Source organism: Polypterus senegalus, chromosome 17, assembly GCF_016835505.1.
Source record: "Polypterus senegalus isolate Bchr_013 chromosome 17, ASM1683550v1, whole genome shotgun sequence".
Taxonomy (NCBI): domain Eukaryota; kingdom Metazoa; phylum Chordata; class Cladistia; order Polypteriformes; family Polypteridae; genus Polypterus; species Polypterus senegalus.
The window spans coordinates 72,097,241-72,119,046 of record NC_053170.1 but is presented as its reverse complement, the minus strand read 5'-3'; the positions used below and the strand labels follow the sequence as shown (position 1 = coordinate 72,119,046).

Sequence of the window (21,806 nt, the reverse complement as noted above, 5' to 3'; positions counted from 1 at the left end):
AAGAGTACTTGAGAACAATTTTCCCCTTTCTTTTATACAGCATCTGTTGTATGGCCATCTTCAATAACATGACTAGCATGCTGTCACAGGTCACATGGGAAATGCATCATGTGCCCAGCAACAGGACAGGTCACATGGCAACCTAAAGCTTTAAAATGTTAGCACCAATCAAAACAAATACAGAAACCGGAGGTGTGTGTGGAAATAAACACATAAAATAGCAATGAAATAACATGATTGTAAAATTAATAAGTAATAAACCAAAAATATGGAATCCTAATAAATTGTGTTGTTCATCACGCTAATTTCTATTGTTCTTTTTTGAATTGGTTGATATTTTACAGGTACGTAAACAGCACCACTCACAATATGTTTCAGTTCTAAATAATATCCAGATTGCTCACATTGCCAAGAGCTGCTTAGAGTTGTAGATTTTTGCTGAATGTTCTTAGCCCTGCTGGATGAATTTGGGACTTGCCTCTATTTGAGTCACTTCACAGCCCTTGTAATCACAGTTTATTTTACTGTGCACCCATACAGCACCAAAACTAGTGTAATGAACCAGTTCATTGTTTGGCATGTCTTGCACACTAAAGGACAGGCCGCCATTGGAAGTAGTGTTGGGGACATCATGTATCCTGGAATGTTTAAGTAGCTAACCCGTGTCCAACTCTTCATTTTTACAGGTGATGTTCACATCGGGATGGTGGACAGGAATGGTCAACTGGAGGTAGAGGTCATTCAGGCCCGAGGACTCACTCCTAAGCCTGGCTCCAAATCAATTCCAGGTGCGTTTGCACATTTTTGGAGTAATCATTTTACTTAATTGTAATGGACGAACACTCTGTCAGCATCTCCTAGAAACCCACTTCTGACCCACATGTTCTATTAATGTTAATTAAATGATGATTAAATTAAAAGAAAGAAATATGGTTAAAAAGAATAAAAGTGCTCACCTTTCACATATAAAGCACACTGTCCAATGTGGTTAAATTTGTAACACACATGCCAGGCCAAAAGCAAACAGACACCAGTGTTCCTCAAACAAACAATACCGGAAGGCCTTCCATTTGCAAATCTGTGGACACTGAGTAAATCATTTCTAGTAATATTAGTTGCTTTTATATCTAGAGATTCTAAAAAAACATGTGCACCAGGCTCATTTTTAGATCAAAAGCAAGTAAGAGTTGCAATTGTTTGAGTCAAAAAGATGGTCACAGTGGTAATGAGGTCAGTTTAGATTACAGGGGTCGTCAGTTCCTATCCTGGAGGGCTACAGTGGCTGCAGGTTTTCATTCTAACCCTTTCCTTAATTAGTGATCTGTTTTTACTGCTAATTAACTTATCTTGAATTCATTTTAATTGATTTGTTCCTCCGAATTTCTTCATCGTTCCTCCGAATTTCTTCATTTGTTTCCTTTAAGTGGCACCCAAACAGAAATTAAATTAAAAGTGAGTGAGCCAACAGAAGACCAATTAAGACCAACTTGAGTTTTGGCCTCAAACTCCAGCCAATTTCACTCTAATCAGTTGCTTAATTAGGTTTTGATTCTTGTTGTTATTAATTAAACCCGTTCTTTAATTCCATGGCTTGTTGCTGCTCTCATTGTGCAATAGCAGACATTTCCGAAATTGTTGATTTTCTCTTTCCTAAGAAATTTTGTATCTTATTATTGTTCAGCTGCTAGTGAAGAAAAAAGAAACTATTAAGGGGTCTGAGTCTTTAAGAGCAAGTCAATTAAAATTAATTCAAAAGAAGTTAATTGGCAGTAAAACGGGTCACTAATTAAGAAAAGTGTTAGAATGAAAACCTGCAGCCACTGTAGCCCTCCAGGACCGGAGTTTGGAAGATTACACAGATCTTAAGGGGGACGTTAGAAGGATGGCTGCAAGGCCATTAGTATAGTGTTGTTTGACTTGATGCCTAAAGTTGGTCCCTGGGCATTACTTTATGTAGTTTTATACACTTCAATTCAAGCATAACTCTGGAGCCTGCAAATAGAGGCCATGCATCAAATAATCTCGGAAAAAAATCTGTAAGAAGTCACAGTAAGAGCTTGTTAAGCAGTAGAAAGGCTAACAAAAAGTCTACCTAGAAAAAATGTCTATATGCACCAAAAATTCCTTTCTGCAAAAACTACAAGTGACATATATGAGTTGGTGTTTTTGTGGTAACAGATGTGAGTTGGTCTTAGGTGATATTCATCACACATAGAAGTGTGTGATTAAGATAAAATAGAGAATTCTGGTGCTTTTGCATGCTTTTCATTTGATCCATCCTTCCTTGCTCCAGATGCTGATGGGATGAACAAATATGGATGTTTCTCATGCATGCAGTTTAAACCAGGTTAATAAAAAAAATAATAGATTTTTCCACTCTTTCCATCTATCTTTCTGTTCATTTTTGGGATCTACTCTCTCCAATTTGTGGTTATAGGAGACAAGCCAAAAAGCCATATTTCAAAATAACCCATGTCTCTATGTGCTGTTAAATCTGCTTATCTACTCTATCTGTTGACCATCAAACTTACAAATCCTGCTTAGGATCATCAGGCTCAAGGAGTGAGCCAATCCTGGATAGGATACAAAGCCATGACAGGGCACTCAGATACCTACATTCATTCACTTAGGGCCAGTTTTGAAGTGCCTGTTGACCTATCGTACATGTGTCTTAGATGTAGGAGGAAAAGCAGAATCCCAGAGGAAAATCCACACAAACAATGGGAAGGTACGAACTAAACACACTTGACCAAGTCTTAAAACACAAAATGCCCTTTATCTATAGGGCATATGCACAGCACCAGCCGCAGTGCATCCCCACTTCAGTGTTAATATTAGCACACTGTGTAGTGTCATCATTTTATTTATTTTGATTATTTGCATGAAATCTGTTTAGGAATGTAAGAATGTTTTTTATGTGTTGCTGAGGAATGTCATAATTTAATAAATATCTAGCCAAATAAAAGTGTGCTTTGTAGCTATCATGTTCAACAAATATGTGAAAAATGTGAAACTAGAACATTTCATACCCAATATGCTGATGTAAACTAAAGCTGAGCTGTGGGGCATTTTATGTCCATACCGATCAGGATGGAGTTTATTTGGTTTGCAGCTCCAAATACATGACTGCAGTACAATTAGTGTTGCTAGGAAACAAATACTAATAGGAAGGGCTAACAGCAATCCATAGGCAAAAGGAGGGGTCAAAGGTGACAAATGGGTTGCAGAAATTTATTGGACACAAACAAGAAATCTCAACTTTGAGGGAAGCAGCATTAACAAGTGACCAAATGTTTTTGGATTGGTACAAGGCATGTAGTCTCTGGGGATGATTGCAAATGAATAGCAAGAGCCAGGGTTGGTAAACATTTTCAAAAATTGTGGTCAGAGGCAGGCGGGGGCTCAATACTGAGTAGAAGAGAATGAACAACTGATTCAAAAGCTGAAGATCAAAAAGGAATTGAAATTATTGCTAAGAGTCTTTAATGTTTGCAATGTGTATCCAACGATTGATGGCTAGCGTTGTGGCCCTATTTTTAGTGTCACTTCCTTGTGACATCAGTAAAGCAAAAGATGAGAACATGTGATGCTGCACAGAACGTGACCTAAACAAAATACAAGACATTAACCCAATTAAACTTTGTCAAAACAAAGTGAAATTATATATATATATATATATATATATATATATATATATATATATATATATATATATATATATATATATATATATATATACAATCTTGACTGTTAAAAACAATAAAATTAATACAAATATATGTTGTAACCAATTGGGGGAGCCACTGAGTTCCAAACCACAGCCAAAGCAGTACCTAACACAATTCCAGATTAAATGAAATGTTTTTTATTTGGCAAAATGTCTTCCACATACAATTAAATCAACCATTCACAAATCCTCCATTAAAAGAGCATTGCCTCCAAACTCTGACTCAATTTGAGTGAGGCAGTGTATTTTTTTTTTAAATAGACCTGGGAACTGCTTTGGGTCTCCTGTCCAGGTTGTCCAGAGCATTTCCGGGTCGTGTGGAAACCAGGCCAGTCCTCCCGAGGCAGCGACCTCTGGTGGTCCCAAAAGACCTCGACAGGGCTGCGTTTCCAGACTCCAACTCCGATGGAACCCAAAAGGTGTCTTAAATTGATCCAGCCTTGAGGCTCACTGCCACCTGTCATGTTGGGGAATGAGCTGCTCCAGGGAGTCAGTTCACCTGCTCCTTCCAATATGGCTTCCTGGCTGGGTATGAATCCTGCTTTAATCTATCTCCTACTTTCCTGGAATCTACAGTGTATAAACATTCATTATATTATTTGGATATTCTTAGAAGTGTATAAATCAGTGGCTTTCCATCCACTATGTGTGCTAGGACACTGCCCCACTTGTTTTTACCAAGAAAAATTAAGAATCAGAAACTAAAGTAAATAATGACTAATATAAATATAAAATAAATAAATTCTTGTTGTTTTAATTAGGATTAGGATGTTTGTCGAAAAAAGATATTCAAATTAACTGATTACTAGCAGTCACAAACTGTACTAGGTTATCTGTTTGTGCAAAGGGGCGCCTACTTACTGCCCCTTACGGGGACAATTCCCATGTCTCCTAATTCAACTTAACAAACTTTTCATTTGGAACACCCCATACAGTCTAAAAATCTTTTTTGAGGAGGTTCTGTCTGTATGAAGACAAGCCTGTTAATGTAATGAGAGTTTACTGATAGGACGTCGATTCCCAGTAGTCAGCAGGAGTATGCAGGGCTGGAGAGGAGGAGCATAAGAAACATAAGGGAAGGAGTACAGTGGAACTGCTAAGGTCTTTCACACAAAATGCCTGTATGCCTTTTGTCACGCAAAATGGATGATTCGCTTGATAGTCAGAAGTGCAAGGTGGAATCGCTTTTGTTTTGAGTGCTAATCCATATATGATTTGATTTGATATGCATATACTAAGTAACAGCATTCTCCACAGTTAATGTATTGTACTGTGGCGGGCTGGCGCTCTGCCCGGGATTTTGTTCCTGCCTTGCGCCCTGTGCTGGCTGGGATTGGGACCAGCATAGCCCCATGACCCTGCGTTAGGATATAGCGGGTTGGATAATGACTGACTGATTGATTGTATATTCCATAGTACCAGAGTAAGATTTCAGTGCAGTAAACAATGAGCAGTAATAGGATCCCCTGATTACCAGGAGCTATTTCACGCACTGCTTGAAATTCTATAATTTTAGATATGATAAAGAAAATCATTGACTACACATTGCATTATAAGTATGACTGACTATGCTGGACCACCAGTTGGGGAAACTATGGCACGCTACAAGTATAAATTATTATGATTTGAAGCCTGTTACACTTAAATAACCCAAGTATCCCATAAAAGTTGTGTGATTGGGTAATACTTTGGAAATATTTTTCTGCTTTAGTTATATTATTTCTAGATATTCACTACTATTTTTAAAGGCTTTGTTCATCAGAGATCATGTGTATATGATTATAGTATTTGTATCAATCTTTTGAAATTATGTAACTATTTATATTATGTATTAATTTTGCCACAATGTCATTTTGTTTTTCCTCTTGGTGCTACCATTTTCTGCAATAGTTTCTAAGACAAGCTCATATGCAATTGTTGAGGGTTTTGTTCTGGAGGTGTGACACTTTAAAGAGTCTTATGCATCTGAGATTGCTGAATTAAACAAAACAAGTTAAAGTAAACTTCTTACAGCTCTCTGTTTTGACTGCGAGTTTGGGTTAGCATTTCAGTTTTGATAACAGAGTTATTGATTTCCTGATTTTAAACTTTGCTTTATTTTAATGATTTATTTTCCATCTAATGATCATGTCTATGTTATTCTTTTGCCTGACACTAGTTAATCATTACAAAAACAAACTTGGATGTCCTGCTCTTCATCCCCTTCATAATTGGCTGTGAGGCGCCTATCATGCAATCTGGAAACCCTCAAAAACGTGTCTTCTGATTAGGTTGTGTCTGCCAGATTGCTTCTTATCAGAGTTTCTTCCAGTTTCCAATTGTCCTTGGATTGTGTAGGACACAGTAGTCACTGACACTTTGATTTTTTTTGCAATTTCTCTAAATGAAAGACCTACATTTCTAATGGTAATACAGCTCTGTCTCATTTCATGTGTTAATTGCCACTTTCTTGTCATCATCACTGGAATGTACAACTTTCCACAATGTAATATTGTCCAAGTAGTACTTCAATAGGTGCAGTAACACAGTCTGTTCAAACTCCACTTTAACCCTAACAGAGGGTTTTAAGTAATCAACAGAAGTTGGGACACCTGTAAAAATTTACTTTAATTGCTGTCGAACGTCTGTAGGGTGTAACCTATTAGTTGCTCCCTGAAGAAGACCCATTTCGAATACTCTGAAATTCATTTTTTTAGTTTTTGCTAACCTAAACTTTAAATGTAAACCTGTGGCAGTTTACTGCTTACCTTTTCGCCATTTTAGGTAATTCATTGCATTTCAACTGATTAAGTTTGAAGACAAACTGAAAAAAATAAAGTGTTCTAAAAGTTTTAGCCAGTAGTGTCATTTAATTGTACTCATAAAATCCATAATAAAAGTAAAATTCATGCACTCGACGCAGCATACATACTGTACATCTTTTAGAACAATACAATGAAAACAACACCTTTGTTGCATTTCCCTGTAAATTTTTGGCTTCCTAGTAATACTTTGGCACCAGAAACTTGTGGCTGTTCCATCAACTTGCTAACAAAGCCCAAATATTTAGGAGGGCTCATACACTCTTATAAGTGCCTAGCATGTTAGAAGATCTGTAAAGGACATTTATTTAAATCTTATATTTGTAGCTATGGCAAACGCAAAGTCCCTCTCAGAGTTTGCAGGACAGTTAGTTCCCTCAAAGCTGTTTAATGCATATCAGTCCATGTGACAAACGACATGCTGACTGACTGCTCATTAGACATGCTGCTCCTTGCGGCCATTGTCACTAATGTTAAAACCTAAATTAAAGTCATGTTCTTATTTATTCTATCAGATTGCCAAGAAAGACTGGCCTCAAAGACAAAAGGTCAGCATTATTTTCTACCTTGGTACAGTAATGAGACTTTCAACACTGAATAGTAAAATGCAAACTATTTTTATCACTGGATTTAATGAAGTCCAAATCAGTCTCACCAAAGGGCCTGTTTATGATGGTAGCAGACAGTATCAACGGTAGGAAATGCTGGATTCCAACAGTGAAACTTAAATATGGGGTGTTTGGAGTACAAAAGCAAAATAAAGAAATATTACAAAACATGTTATTACTTATTGAAGCTCTATAATGCAGCTCTTCTGCCGGGACTTTTTTGATGGAATTTTCATATAAAAAATGTTACATGGAAGAATAATTCACATCAATACAGGCAATTCATATAAACCAAAGGCTGAGGGCATATTTGTCATCTTGTTGGCATTCCCAGGAGAGGGCAGCTATGTGTAATTGGTCATTGTTGTTTTTGAAAATAACACAATGTGGATGACAGGACCTTCTCTGTGTATTGTCTCAGAGCCTAACTTCCTCTAATGAGCTGCAGAGGTAAAATCTAAAGGGAATCAATATGTGAGGCAATGTTCAAAGCAAAAAAACAAAAAACATATTCGAACCAGAAGCGTGGTAAATTACATACACTGAGAGACAAATATTATAAGTGGAGAGAAGTAACAAAACATTGCTCAAAACATTGTTCATTTGCAGCAGGGACCCATGTTGTGCCCGGGAGAGCTGCAGTGGTTGCAGGTTGTCACTCCAGTCCAGTTTGTTATTTAGAAGCTACGTAGTTTTCATGAAGTATTCATTAACTTGCTTATTAAGATTCCAAACCCTTGATTCTCTTTTAATGTTAAACAGCTGCATTCTCTGGTTTTACTTGTTTCCTGTTTTCTTAAAAGAATACTCCATCCAAAAATGATCTTTTTTTGTGTTACTTACCCCTTTGTATTATTGAGGGGTGAGTGACACTCACCATGTTCATTACTATCTTTCAGGACATTTTGTATATTACATCAACCTTTCTTCTGGTACATTCTTTATTTACTTGACCATCTCAGTATTTTTCCTAAACCAATTCTTATATTTCAGTGTGCATTTTGTGGTTCACTTGACCTTTATCTGTTTTCCTGGTGTGCCCGAACAGGTTTCTGACATACTGTATGTTAACCCTTTATGCTATTTCTTTAAGATGGATGCTATGTTACCCTAAAATTATTCCTCCACATAATACACAGAGATCCTATTGACATAAGTACCATATGAGTTATTCTGGCACTCTCTGTCACTCCCTAATACTCCACTCAGAGACTCACTATCTTCACGGGGGTGTTCTTGAGACACATGAAGGCTCACACACTGTTTGGTTCCAGGCCTCTAACCAACCGAGGGTGTCTTAACTACTGCACTTTTTCTTTCCTGCTGAGGTGCGAACACTCAGCCTTCATAACCCTGCAGGTCTTAGAAACTCCCTTTGCATCAGGGGCCCTAATATTTGCTGTGGAGTTAACAGTGGCTACATAAAAAATAATCCAAAAATCTTAAAACCACTGTCATATTTATATTACAAAATTGTGTTCTTTTCCCAGGCTGATGTCCATGCAAATAAAAAGGTTGTTTTTGGGCATTCTGAAGACATTATGCAGTAATTGAGATGTTTAGCAGTCTGGAATTCTAAAAGAATGAAGTAAAAGATACAAAGTTCAAATCAATAAAGATGCAGAGTTGAAATCAATACCTATAAGTTAGCACCGCCATCAGTTAATAGATTCAAAGTATCAAAAAAATAAAGGTTCCAACAGCTAAAATTACAGTTGTGCTTGAAAGTTTGTGAACCCTTTGGAATTTTCTATATTTCTGCATAAATATGGCCTAAAACATCATCAGATTTTCACTCAAGTCCTAAAAGTAGATAAAGAGAAACCAGTTAAACAAATGAGACAAAAATATTATACTTGGTCATTTATTTATTGAGGAAAATGATCGAATATTACATATTTGTGAGTGGCAAAAGTATGTGAACCTCTAGGATTATCAGTTAGTTTGAAGGTGAAATTAGAGTCAGATATTTTCAATCAATGGGATGACAATCAGGTGTGAGTGGGCACCCTGTGTTATTTAAAGAACAGGGATCTATCAAAGTCTGCTCTTCACAACACATGTTTGTGGAAGTGTATCATGGCACAAACAAAGGAGATTTCTGAGGACCTCAGAAAAAGAGTTATTGATGCTCATCAGGCTGGAAAAGGTTACAAAACCATCTATAAAGAGTTTGGACTCCACCAATCCACAGTCAGACAGATTGTGTACAAATGGAGGAAATTCAAGACCATTGTTACCCTCCTCCGGAGCGGTCGACCAACAAAGATCACTCCAAGAGCAAGGCATGTAATAGTCGGCGAGGTCACAAAGGACCCCAGTGTAACTTCTAAGCAACTGAAGGCCTCTCTAACATTGGCTAATATTCATGTTCATGAGTCCATTATCAGGAGAACACTGAACAACAATGGTGTGCATGGCAGGGTTGCAAAGAGAAAACCACTGCTCTCCAAAAAAAACATTGCTGCTCGTCTGAAGTTTGCTAAAGACCACGTGGACAAACCAGAAGGCTATTGGAAGAATGTTTTGTGGACGGATGAGACCAAAATAGAACTTTTTGGTTTAAATGAAAAGCATTATGTTTGGAGAAAGGAAAACACTGCATTCAGCATAAGAACCTTATCCCATCTGTGAGACATAGTGGTGGTAGTATCATGGTTTGGGCCTGTTTTGCTGCATCTGGGCCAGGACGGCTTGCCTTCATTGATGGAACAATGAATTCTGAATTATATCAGAGAATTCTAAAGGAAAATGTCAGGACATCTGTTCATGAACTGAATCTCAAGAGAAGGTGGGTCATGCAGCAAGACAATGACGCTAAGCACACAAGTCATTATACCAAAGAATGGTTAAAGAAGAATAAAGTTAATGTTTTGGAATGGCCAAGTCAAAGTCCTGACTTTAATCCAATTGAAATGTTGTGTAAGGACCTGAAACGAGCAGTTAATGTGAGGAAATCCACCAACATCCCAGAACTGAAGCTGTTCTGTACGGAGGAATGGGCTAAAATTCCTCCAGGTTGGTGTGCAGGAATGATCAAAGTTACCGGAAATGTTTAGTTGTAGTTATTGCTGCAAAGGGGGGTCATACCAGATACTAAAAGCAAAGGTTCACATACTTTTACCACTCACAAATATGTAATATTCGATCATTTTCCTTAATAAATAAAAAAATAAATGACCAAGTATAATATTTTTGTCTCATTTGTTTAACTGGTTTCTCTTTATCTACTTTTAGGACTTGAGTGAAAATCTGATGATGTTTTAGGTCATATTTATGCAGAAATATAGAAAATTCTAAAGGGTTCACAAACTTTCAAGCACAACTGTACAGTGTTAAAGAGTATGAGCAAAGAATCTTTGGTATGGCTTGTTTGAGAACTCGTCACAGTTCAAATATGGATTGCTTTGAACGTTTGAAATCTTTGTAGCTGCTTGTTAATTAGTGAAGTTCTTATTTTATTGTATATTTTTATTAATTCACAGTTCAGAATAGTGGGTTTGAACATTTATTAAAGAAGTCATCCTTATGGCCTGTTGCCATCGCCATACCCTGTACTCAGGATGAATGAGGGGTTTAGTACAAGGTGTACAGTACCAGCAGGCTGATCAGAAGGAATACAGGGACACAGACAGGAACAGAACATCATTTCAAGAAAACAGTTTAAGATAAAGTATCTTGATAAAAATAATATTGTCAGATATTTTGCTAATGTAATTAACAAAACTAAGTCAAACAAATGTAACTTAAATAAGGAGTGGCCTGACCCCGACATTTATAATCTGTTACTGAGATAGTGGTCAGTGAGTCCAGGATAGCGAAGGAGGCTCCACAAACATGGCTTTGATTTGCACACTTACACCATCTATTAAAACTGTTCACCCCTTTGGAGTTTTCACATTTTACTGTAGCTTGGACCTTTTTGACACTTACAACACTTACTTTTCAACAGAAAAATACGTTAATATCAAAGTGAAAACAGATTTATGGAAAATGGCTTAAAATAATTACAGATATAAAACTCAAAGTAATTGATTACTTAAGCATTCACCCTCTTCAAGTCACTCTTTAGTGGATGATCCTTTGGCAGCCTTGCATGTCTGGGCACAGGTCCCAATCAGCTTTGTACGTCTGGCCATGATAGATTCTCCCCAATCTTCTTTGTAAAACTGCTAAAGATCTGTCAGGATGTCTGGGGCCCGTGAGTGAGCAGACATTTCAAATTCTCAGTTGGACTGAGATCTTGACTTGACCACTCATGGGGCCTCATGTATAAACGGAGCGTACAAACAAAAATGTTGCGTAAGAACGTTTCCAAGTTCAAATCACGATGTATAAAACCTAAACTTGGAGTAAAGCCATGCACATTTACACGGTAGCTCATACCCTGGTGTATGCAAGTTCTGCGCCCGGTTTTGCAGACTGGCGGCACCCAGTGTCAAAGTAGTGCTACTGTTTCTTTTCTAGATCCACATCCCTGATGCAGTTTAATGAAATTAACCGCATATTGTTTATTAGTTTAATACATCTGATTGTAATTAACCTGTAACAATATAATGGTCCACAGAATGGTCAAACTATTCTAAATACAATAGCTGCTTTAGCATTGTTACTCTCACTGCACCTTCTAATTCTTTCAGCTGCTCCTGTTAGGGTTTTTTTTCCCTGTACCCTAATAAGCTTTCATATGACACTCAGACAGTGGGCTAGAAATCGCCTTTTCACGGCAACTTTGATATTTGACTTTTGTGAACTTGAGCTTCAAAATTTCTCCGACACTCTATGTCACTCGATCAACTTCCTATTGCTTGTTTATACCACTGTTTAAACCAACAGTACGTTTTTCTTTGCCTCCACTCGGTATTCACTGAAATTCTTCTATTTTCCCTTGTGCTTTTGCCATTGTCTTTTCACATAGCTTAAGGGCTATTTATATTGATTTTCATATTCAAAGAGGCATAATTCTGGGAGGAGACGGTGCGGGACAGCAGACGCTTGCACGTGCATTACTTTTCACGCTGACCGGGATTTATAGAGCGGAAGAACGTGGAAGCTGGCTTTTGCACAGATTTATGCATCTGGATTTTTTTGTGCGTAAGCACATTTCCACTTTTGTCCTCACGCCATGTTATAGTGTGAATTCTACGCACTGCATTATGCATGAGGCCCCTGTACTTTAACTTTCTTGTTTTGTAAGCCATTTTGTTTTAGTTTTGGCTTTATGCTTGGGGCTAGTGTCTTGCTGGAAAACAAATCTTCTGCATAGGCACAGGTTTCTTGCAGACTACAATCAGGTTGTCCTCCTGGATTTCCCTGGATTTCGCTGTATTCATTTCACCCTCCACCCTCACTAGCCTTCTAGTGCCTGCTGCAGATAAGCATCCCCACAGCACAATGTTATGACCACAAGGCTTCACAGTGGAGATGATAAGTTTTTGTTAATGTGCAGTGTTTGACTTACACCAAACATAGCGTTTAGTTCAATGGCCAAATTGGTCAATTTTTTTTTCTTATCACACCAAAGAACCTTCTTCCAGCTGACTTCAGAGTCTCCTAAGTATCTTCTAACAAACTATACCTGAGATGTCATGGTCATTTTTTTAACAATGGCTTTCCTTTTTGCCAGTTTCCCATAAAGCTGCAACTAGGTAACCACATGCACAGCCTCTCTAATCTCAGTCACTGCAGCCTGTAACTTCTTTAGAGTTCTCATAGGTCTTTTGGAGGCCTCCCTCACCGGTTCTTCTTGCACAGTCTTCCAGTTTTTGTGGATGGCCTGCTCTTGGTAGATTTATAGCTGTGCCATACTGTTTCCATTTCTTAATGATTGATTTCACTGGACCCCAAGGGACATTCATTGTCTTGAACATTTTCTTGTCTCCAATTTTCCGAATTGTGCTTTTCAATCTCCTTTTCATGGAGTTACTTGGAGTATTTTTTTTGTCTTTATTGTGCAGGTTAGACTTGCATTGGGTGTGACAAGGATGGACAGGATTAGAAATGAGTACATTAGAGGGTCAGATCAGGTTGGAAAGTTTGGAGACAAAGTTAGAGAGGCAAGATTGTGTTGGTTTGGACATGTGCAGAGGAGCGATGCAGGGTTTATTGGGAAAAGGATGTTAAGGATAGAGCTGCCAGGGAAGAGGAAAAGAGGAAAGCCTAAGAGAAGGTTTATGGATGTGGTGAGAGAGGACATGCAGGTGATGGGTATAACAGAACAAGATGCAGAGGTCAGGAAGATATGGAACAAGATGATCCGCTGTGGCAATCCCTAACGAGAACAGCTGAAAGAAGAAATGCAGGTTAGACCTCCAAACTGACTTACAACAATTTAGACCTTTCAGATAAGGTGCATTTATACAACAATCAATTGAAACCCCTCAGCTACTGACAGACAGTCTCCATTGAACTAATTGTAATGTGACTTGTAAAACCAACTGATTTAGGTGTATCATATTAAAGGGTTGAATACTTAAACCATCAATTAATGTGTGTTGAGTATTTAAAATTCATTTAGACCACTTTGCAGAAATCTGTTTTCACTTTGACATTGATTACTGTTTTTCTGTTGATCAGTGCCAAAATGCCAAATTAAATCCACTGAGATTCATTTTTTATATTCCTTTAATAAAAAATTGGTGCCATCTTGTGGACAAATGTAAGTAGAAGATTCAGAACTGATTAACAAATGCTAGTGATCTGTGCAGTAAATACCTAATATCTGAATTCTGTTCTGTTTGGCAGCCGCTTATGTGAAAGTGTATGTGCTGGAGAATGGAAGCTGCCTGGCAAAGAAGAAAACCAAAATTTCCAAAAAGACACTGGATCCTGCCTACCAGCAGGCATTGCTCTTTGATGAGAATCCTCAAGGAAAAGTGCTTCAGGTAAGTGAGAGTTTGTAACTGAGATATCAGTTGCTGGCTCAGCTCACTGGCTACCACATTACTAATTACCTGTCCTGTCTTCCTCCTTCTCCTCCTCCTTCAGGTCATTGTGTGGGGTGATTATGGCAGAATGGATCACAAGTGTTTCATGGGAATGGCTCAGATCCTTCTAGATGAGCTGGACCTGTCCACTATGGTGACAGGCTGGTACAAGCTGTTTCCAACTTCCTCTCTGGCTGACTCTACTATCGGTCCCCTGACCCGCCGTCTCTCCCAGTCATCCCTGGAGAGTTCAACCAGCCCCTCCTGCACCTAGTGATGTCTCTAGCTGCCCCACTGCATACATCAGGGGCAGGCGCTCTGAAGTCAGCGCCTCCTAGTAGCTGCTCTGATTGACTGTGATTTGGCACATTTCCTTGAAGCATATGTGTGCGAGTGTAAAAAAAGAAAAAAACAAAAAAAAACAAAACACACCATACACAAGGAGGGTATCTGCACACATACCTGAGCACCCTAACACATAGATCGTGTTTTGTATATGCTGTATATAGGCAAGCGCATATACAGTGTATAATGTAAATGCATGCACTTGCACCAAATGCAGAAGAGACAGCCTGGGATGGTTTATGTTGAATCCATGATAACAAGGCAGCAGCATCTCTTCATACTCGGAATGCCACAGCATGGAACTTCAGAAGGCAAAGGCACAGATAAGAAATACTCATCCCAGTTCTGCTCCCTGCTGCCTTGGAAGAAATGTTCACTTATCAGAACTCAAGAGCAGTAAAAAAATAAGAAACTAGAGGCCAGAGGATGGGCTCTTCCTCCATCTCATCAACTAAGAAAAAATGATTATATTAGGAAAGTGACAAAGTTCACACAGTGTATTGACTTCTCCAGTGCTGCTGGTCATTTCCAGCTAATCTAACAAATGTAGCATCTGTGCCCAGCTCACCCACACCAATGGCACACTCCCAGTTGCCCCACTACTTCATCCTTGTGCAGACCTTCTCTGGCTTTTCTAAATGCCAAACCTGAGCAACTAAAAACAAAAATGTACAAACCAAAGCAATTCATTTTAATAGAAAATATGTAGCAATGTCTGTGACCACCGTGTCAATGACAACAAGGGAATGCAAAAAATAAAAATAATAAAACTGAACGACATCAAGGGGAAACCTAAATTAAAGGCCATGTTCAATATTTAATCATTTAAGAACTTCAGAAAAATTTAGCTTCTTTACTAATCTTGTACAAACCTTCTTAATAATTGGAAGATTTCAGCCTTGACTCAGAAGATCCAGTAACACATCTGCTTGTAAAGATGTTTCAAAGGCTGGATATTGACAAATCAAGACTGTCTCAAGTAGGTCTAGAGCCTAGGCCCACCCACAGCAGAGTGCATCAGGTCCCTCCTCAGTCAGGAGCGGACTGGCCCCTTCACCTGGGCCCAGCAGACACAGACAGAGAGAGAGGCAGAAACAGAAAAAGGAAGACGCCGACGGGCATACACACAGAGAGTCACATGGTCTCAAACGAGCAAGCCTGCACGCGGCCCGAGGGGATGCTGTGCACCTTCCCAGGGCGACCCTTGTCCTGAGCACTATGCAGTCTGGGGCATGACAAGCTGACATGGAAAAGAAAATGCTTTCAGTGAACCTCTCACCAGCCGTTCTCTTGAAAAGTCGCAGCCCCTTGTAGCACAGAAGAGCACGCCCTGTGTGCTTTTAATCAATTCTAAAACACCTCATGAATACTTATAGAGGTGCCAAACATCCAGAAAACAGCAATGCACACAAAGTGTCATTTCATTGGCTTTGTTTTATCTTCTGTAGACTATTCAATGTTCTTGTGCCTGATCAGATATAAATGTTTCACTTGGAGAAACATCACATCTGTGCAGTCATTCCATGCTTTATGCAGAGAAGAATAGGAGCAAGTGTAAAACTTGGCTGTAGGATGTCTTCTTTTGCCTATTCAATGGTCTCTTCACGTTCCAAATGCATCCATGACTTCAGCTTATTGAAATTGTTAATGACGAAATCTGTTAAATTTAGCTTATCTGGAAAAACAGTAGCACCAGCTCTTCAACAACGGAAGGGTCCAACAGACACTGGAAAGCCTATTTGAAATTCTGGGTTTTTGTTGTGTGTGTTTTTGGTTCAATTCAGTTTGCAGGAAAAAAAAAAAAGCTATTACTTCAACACCAGCCAGTGAAATTTATCATATAAAGGTCCACCAGTGTTCTAAGTCACCAGGGCAAAAAAGCCTACCATATCCACTAATTGAACGTGGCATCCCTATTCCAACTGAGAAGCATCAAGAGCAGGAATTGCCTGATCGTCATTCATGTTGGTGACCAACAAAAAAAAAAAAAATAGAGATAACTGCGTTTCACCACCTGTGTCTCCATGTGCACAGAAATCAAACGGGACATTTTGACTCAGCAGTGTACTCTTTATCTCTTTATGCATGAATCTTTTCAATATGAATAGTAGATATTGATTGGTTCTAATATTTGTTTCAACTGCCGGGTCAGGTTTGTAACTTTTTTTTTCTTTTTTGCGTAGTTTGCCTATTTTGGAAACTTTTTTCAATTGAAGAATTGTTATTTTTTGGTTTGCGTTATCTGTAAATAGGCAAGAGGGTACATTATAGGTAGCAACTCTGGTCACGCAGTCCAATGAAAGAGCTGCTGTCATTGAAATTCTGAAGATTTTACACACTTTAGCATTGATAAATCTCATGCTTTTATGAGTTCATGTAGTATTAACTCCTAAAAAGCATTCCCAGCACTCTGAGGACAATGTGGCTAAACTGATGACCAGTCTCAGGATGTGTGAAACTGCAATGTCTGATTAACAAGTCAAGAATGCCCTCTACTGGCAGGCTTTTTGGTTTTACCTTTTTGGAAACAGCCTTCTCTGCCCATAGAGGTCATTTTACACAGAGATTTACTGTCACTCATGTTGCTAATTTTTGGGAGCATGGAGATGACGGTTAGACATATCTCCTACAGCAATTGTTAGGAAATAGGACTTTTAGAACTTCACCTAACAGAAAATGTAGAAATTAAACTTGTGACCAACAGTGTAGGGAGTGAGGCAAAAAGGTTCTCAGATCACCCATAGCACGTGGAACAAGGGTTTATCCGCAAATGAGCAACACAGTAAGCCCTAGTGACATCTGTAAGGGTGCATCAGACATTCAGGTCGACGGAGTGTTTGTGTAATGGACTCCTCATTGTTTTAGTGTACCAGTGTACGGGGGAGTTCTTTTTAAGAGTAAAATTTGCACTCGTCTAAGGTGGATGGTGTGGGTTGCATTTAAGACTATTTGATTTAAGATTTCCAGTTAATGGAAACATTATTTTCTAGTAATGAGGAGATGCCTTAGTGAAGCATTCAACTCATGTATGTGTGTGGCTAAATCAGAAGCATATTTATTGAGATGTACTCATATCCAAAAAACTGTTTAACTGTTAGATGTTTTGCATTATTTCATACTTTTCACTATGAATGTTGCTAGATTTTTCCACCAAAAATCTAATGTTAGATATAAAGGATCTTCTATCTGTAATAACTACAAGTAGGCATTTCCAGACGTTATTAATTAATCATCGCATTGTGGAGGATTTTTGCAAATATCCTCCTTGCAGAACCATTTCTACAATTTGTGAGTTTCAGAGCATGAAATACTTATTTCAGGCCATGCCCAAATAATTCTGTAAGGTTTACTTGAACTTGGAATTCATCATTGCTCAAGAACATTTTCTTCAACCATTCTGACATACTTCTATAGTAGTATGTTTCATTTTGTTGATTTATTTTATTGCTTTAGTTCACAGCCAGATGGCCTGATATTCTTCTGTAGAATTCTCTGATACAAAACCAATTCATTGTTTGTTCAGGTATTGCTGCAACAGTAGATATCCAAACCATCACTCTACCACTACCATGCTTAGTGGTCAAACAGTTCCTCTTAGACTCCTCTGCCCACAAAGCAATATTCCAGATAGTTTGAGGACCATCTTTTTGCATTTTGGCAAACTTAAGAAAAGCACTCAGATTCTTTGTTGCATCATTAAATGTGGGAAGGTCACATCTGGGCAAACTGAACACCCTAGATTTGCTCAGTTTATTCCATATGGCTCTGACTTTGGTTCAAGGGAGCCGGAGAAAGTTGGAAATGGATAGTAACTTTTTCCAGCCTGATGGATATCAAGCTAATTTTCTGGAGATTTTCAGGATTTTTTTTTATTATAACATGACACACCTCTAGGACATCACAATGTAATGAGATAAGGGCAAAAATTAGGTGAGCAACCCAGGTCTTCATCAGGCCTGAGTTATACTGAAGTGTTTAAAGTGCTGGCCTTGTCATTTAGATTAGTCAGAGTTCATTCAATTCCTCTTGTACCACTGGTGTTCTTGTTAATGATTACCCTGCCCTTGAAAAAAAGAAATAAATATAAACACCAAACTTTGGCCATATATTTTGCTCCCTCAAAATACAACCCATCAAAACATCAGAGGAAATTCACTGTGAAAAGTATTAAATCATGTTGGTAATATATATATATATACTTGTTAATTTTTATTATGTCTTTCGAAAGCCCCAATGGAGGGAGAGACAAATCACAGGTCACATGATGCTGTCTGTCCTTGTCACATTTACTTTCACTTCTTACAGGTCAGGCAGTGAAATGCTCTGTGACTTTATCATTTCTTTTTTTTCTTCTTTTTTGGAATGAGTGGACTCAGAGGGTCCCTCATGTGGCCCCTGCTATAAATCTTAGGCAGGGTATAGTTACTTTGTGTTTAATAGTAATGCTGCATTTGTATCAGCATGCCAAATAACACAACATTTCAAAGCTTTGCTAAATGGGGCATTTGTTCTGCCCAGACAATAAGCAAGAGGTCTTCACTCTTTTTTGTCTCTGCTGTAGGTACTCCTTTTACTGTATTTACAGTTAAGATAACTGAATGTTTGAAAATGTGATTTTACAGCAAAGATAGAAATTCACTGCACGTTGCCTTTAGAAATGCTTATTGTTTTTAAAATGAGTAGCATGCTGGGCTTGATTCAGAGAAGGGCTAAAGAAGGATCTGTCACTTGTTTGCTTGTGGCTCAGACTGCTAATGCTGTTGTGAGCACTGGAAGACTTTACCTTTATATGCAGTATGTTTGTCATCTTGTAGAGTCTATACTTTCCTGGAGAGGAGTTTCAGAGATGCCAATGAATGTATGTTCCTGGGCATTGATCCCTAGGCAGCCCAGTTCCTTTTAATTTTTTCTAAAAATTTGCACAAGAGCACAACTTATTTTGGTAATGCCTTCATTAAAGTGTTATTCATACGTGTTCAGAATTGCAGAGCATATTCCTCAGTCAAGTCCTGGGGTCCTCCTGTGGCTGCTGGTTTAAAGTCCAATTAGATTCTTAATCAGACATTGGCCTTGTACTATAGCTTGTTTCATCACTCATTCAGCTTCAACCAATCAGCTTTGACGTTATCCTCTAACATCATACAACAGGAACCGTATAGCCAAGTCGTTGAACTATTTTTTAAAAATCTGCTTCTCTTAAAATTTAAATTTTAACAGTTTTTTGTCCTCTGAGTTCAAAGGTGTTTGCAAACAGCAAAGGAAATTTCTTTTTTCAAATGGGGATTTTGGGTACCTTTCTGTGCAACTCTCTATCAATCTAGTTTCCATCCATTTTCTAACTCGCTGACTCCGAACACAGGGGTCTGCTGGAGCCAATCCCAGCCAACACAGGGCACAAGGCAGGGACCAATCCTGGGCAGGGTGCCAACCCACCGCAGGACACACACAAACACACACTAGGGCCAATTTAGAATCGCCAATCCACCTAACCTGCATGTCTTTTGATTTTGGAAGGAAACCAGAGTGCCCAGAGGAAACCCACACAGACACGGGGAGAACATGCAAACTCCACGCAGGGAGGACCCGGGAAGCGAACCCGGGTCTCCTAACTGCGAGGCAGCAGCACTACCACTGCACCACCGTGCCACCCATCAATCTAGTTTAGAAACATTTCGTTAAGCTGGTGTCACACTACATGACATTGCCAACAGAGTCTTCACTTACTGTGTATCATCTTAATGGACATGAAATAATGGTGGGAACCCGACCAGGGGTTCCTAAGTTCACTCCTGGGGTGCCACTGTGGCTGCAGGTTTTCAATCCAACCCATTTCGCAAATAAATGGTTCTAAATGATCTAATAATTTAATTAGTCTTTCCTTCTCTTGTTTTGTCCTTAGTACACTTACATGTTAACAAAATTTAGAAATCTACATTGTTTGCCAAATCTTTTAAGTGTTAACTTTCTTTTATCATACAATTTCTTTAAATCTGTGGAATTTGCTCCCTTAATTGCATCCAAATACTGACCATTAGCAATGAGCAGTGCAGACATGGGTGCAAATAACACTGAATCCTAAAAGAAAGCCACTACTTTAATGCTACATTTATTTCAGTGCTAATTAGTAATAAAAGACGCAACTAAGTGTACCTCAAGTTCAGTCCTGCGTACCACCTCAAATTGCAAATGTTCATCCCAGCCACCTTCTACTTTTACCCGGACTTAATTAAACAAGGTATTCTTTCCCAGTTTCTACCTTTTTTTTGTGTCAATCCAGAAACTTAAAAATGGGCTTGCTAAATTTTTAGGGGAAGGTTGCAAGTATTTGTGTGTGTGTGATTAATTATTGTTCTTTTTCTTACTTTTTAAGATTTTGATTCTCATTTTCTTATTAATTAGTTCACGAGTGAATTTTATACTGCGGTGGCTGCTTTCCTTCAGTGTTCAGTGTCATTTGCACCCATGCCTGTACTGCTCGTCACTCATCGTCAGTATCTGGATACAGTTAAGGGAGTAAACTCCACAAGAAAAGGCAAATTAAAAAGAATATGGTCAAAGAAAGTTGACATTTAAAGATATGGCAAAAAATGTCAATTTCTGAATTTTGTTTACCTGTAAATATATTAGCACATACACAAAATAACAGAAGGAAAAGACTAACTAAACAATTACCTAATTTAGAAGCAAGACTGAACCATTTATTTGTGAAATGAAAATCCCCAGTAATTTGTAATTAACCAGCCCAGGAATAAGTGATAATGAACACAGAGATCCTCTGAAGAGCCTGTTAAGTACCGTCATATTGATTTATTAGAACTGAACACATTTTGCCATTTTAAAGTTAAGATCATAACAGATCACTGCATATCAAAGAGAGAGATATGTGAACTGAAATTCTTGAACTACTTTTGTAACCGTCATAGAGACCACATTGTCAACTCATTTTGAATACTGTTTCTAAATGTAGAAGCTGGATCAAGAATTAAGTGACTCAGTAAATCAAATAAATGAATTCAAACTGATACACTATAAGCAATTAAAGTCTGCAACCGCTGCTGATCTTTACGGATGCTGCCCAATTGACAGAAGCAAGGCAGTAATGAGGCATACATTTTAAGAAATCTAAGTTGCAACGTAAGCCAGCAGCCACACAAGTCCCCCATGTCTCATCTGATGTATTTTCATAAAATGGAACCACCCAGTGACATCCCAGTCTTACTGAATTCAATTAATATTAGCAGCAGTTGGAGGCTCGGGAGTGACCACAGTAAGTGGATTGGGAAAATTATGGCTGATTTAACAGTAATGTCCCCTGGCCTCCCAAAACACCAGTCCAAGATGTACAGAGGCTTACCTTGCCATTCTGTTTAGGTCATCCTAAGAAGCTCCACCAGTCATT

General features: G+C 38.5%; 1 protein-coding gene across 2 annotated transcripts in view; it reads left to right on the top strand.

The window, feature by feature from the left end:
• The window catches only part of rims3 (regulating synaptic membrane exocytosis 3), a 172,443-nt gene extending 152,640 nt beyond the window's left edge, over positions 1 to 19,803 (top strand). For both annotated transcript variants that reach the window (XM_039740404.1, XM_039740405.1), the window contains exons 5-7: positions 687 to 788; positions 13,881 to 14,020; positions 14,124 to 19,803. In XM_039740404.1, the coding sequence (XP_039596338.1) occupies positions 687 to 788; positions 13,881 to 14,020; positions 14,124 to 14,336 (455 nt within the window). In that variant the 3' untranslated portion in view covers positions 14,337 to 19,803. The remainder of the gene's footprint in view (positions 1 to 686; positions 789 to 13,880; positions 14,021 to 14,123) is intronic.
• Positions 19,804 to 21,806: the final 2,003 nt, after the last annotated feature.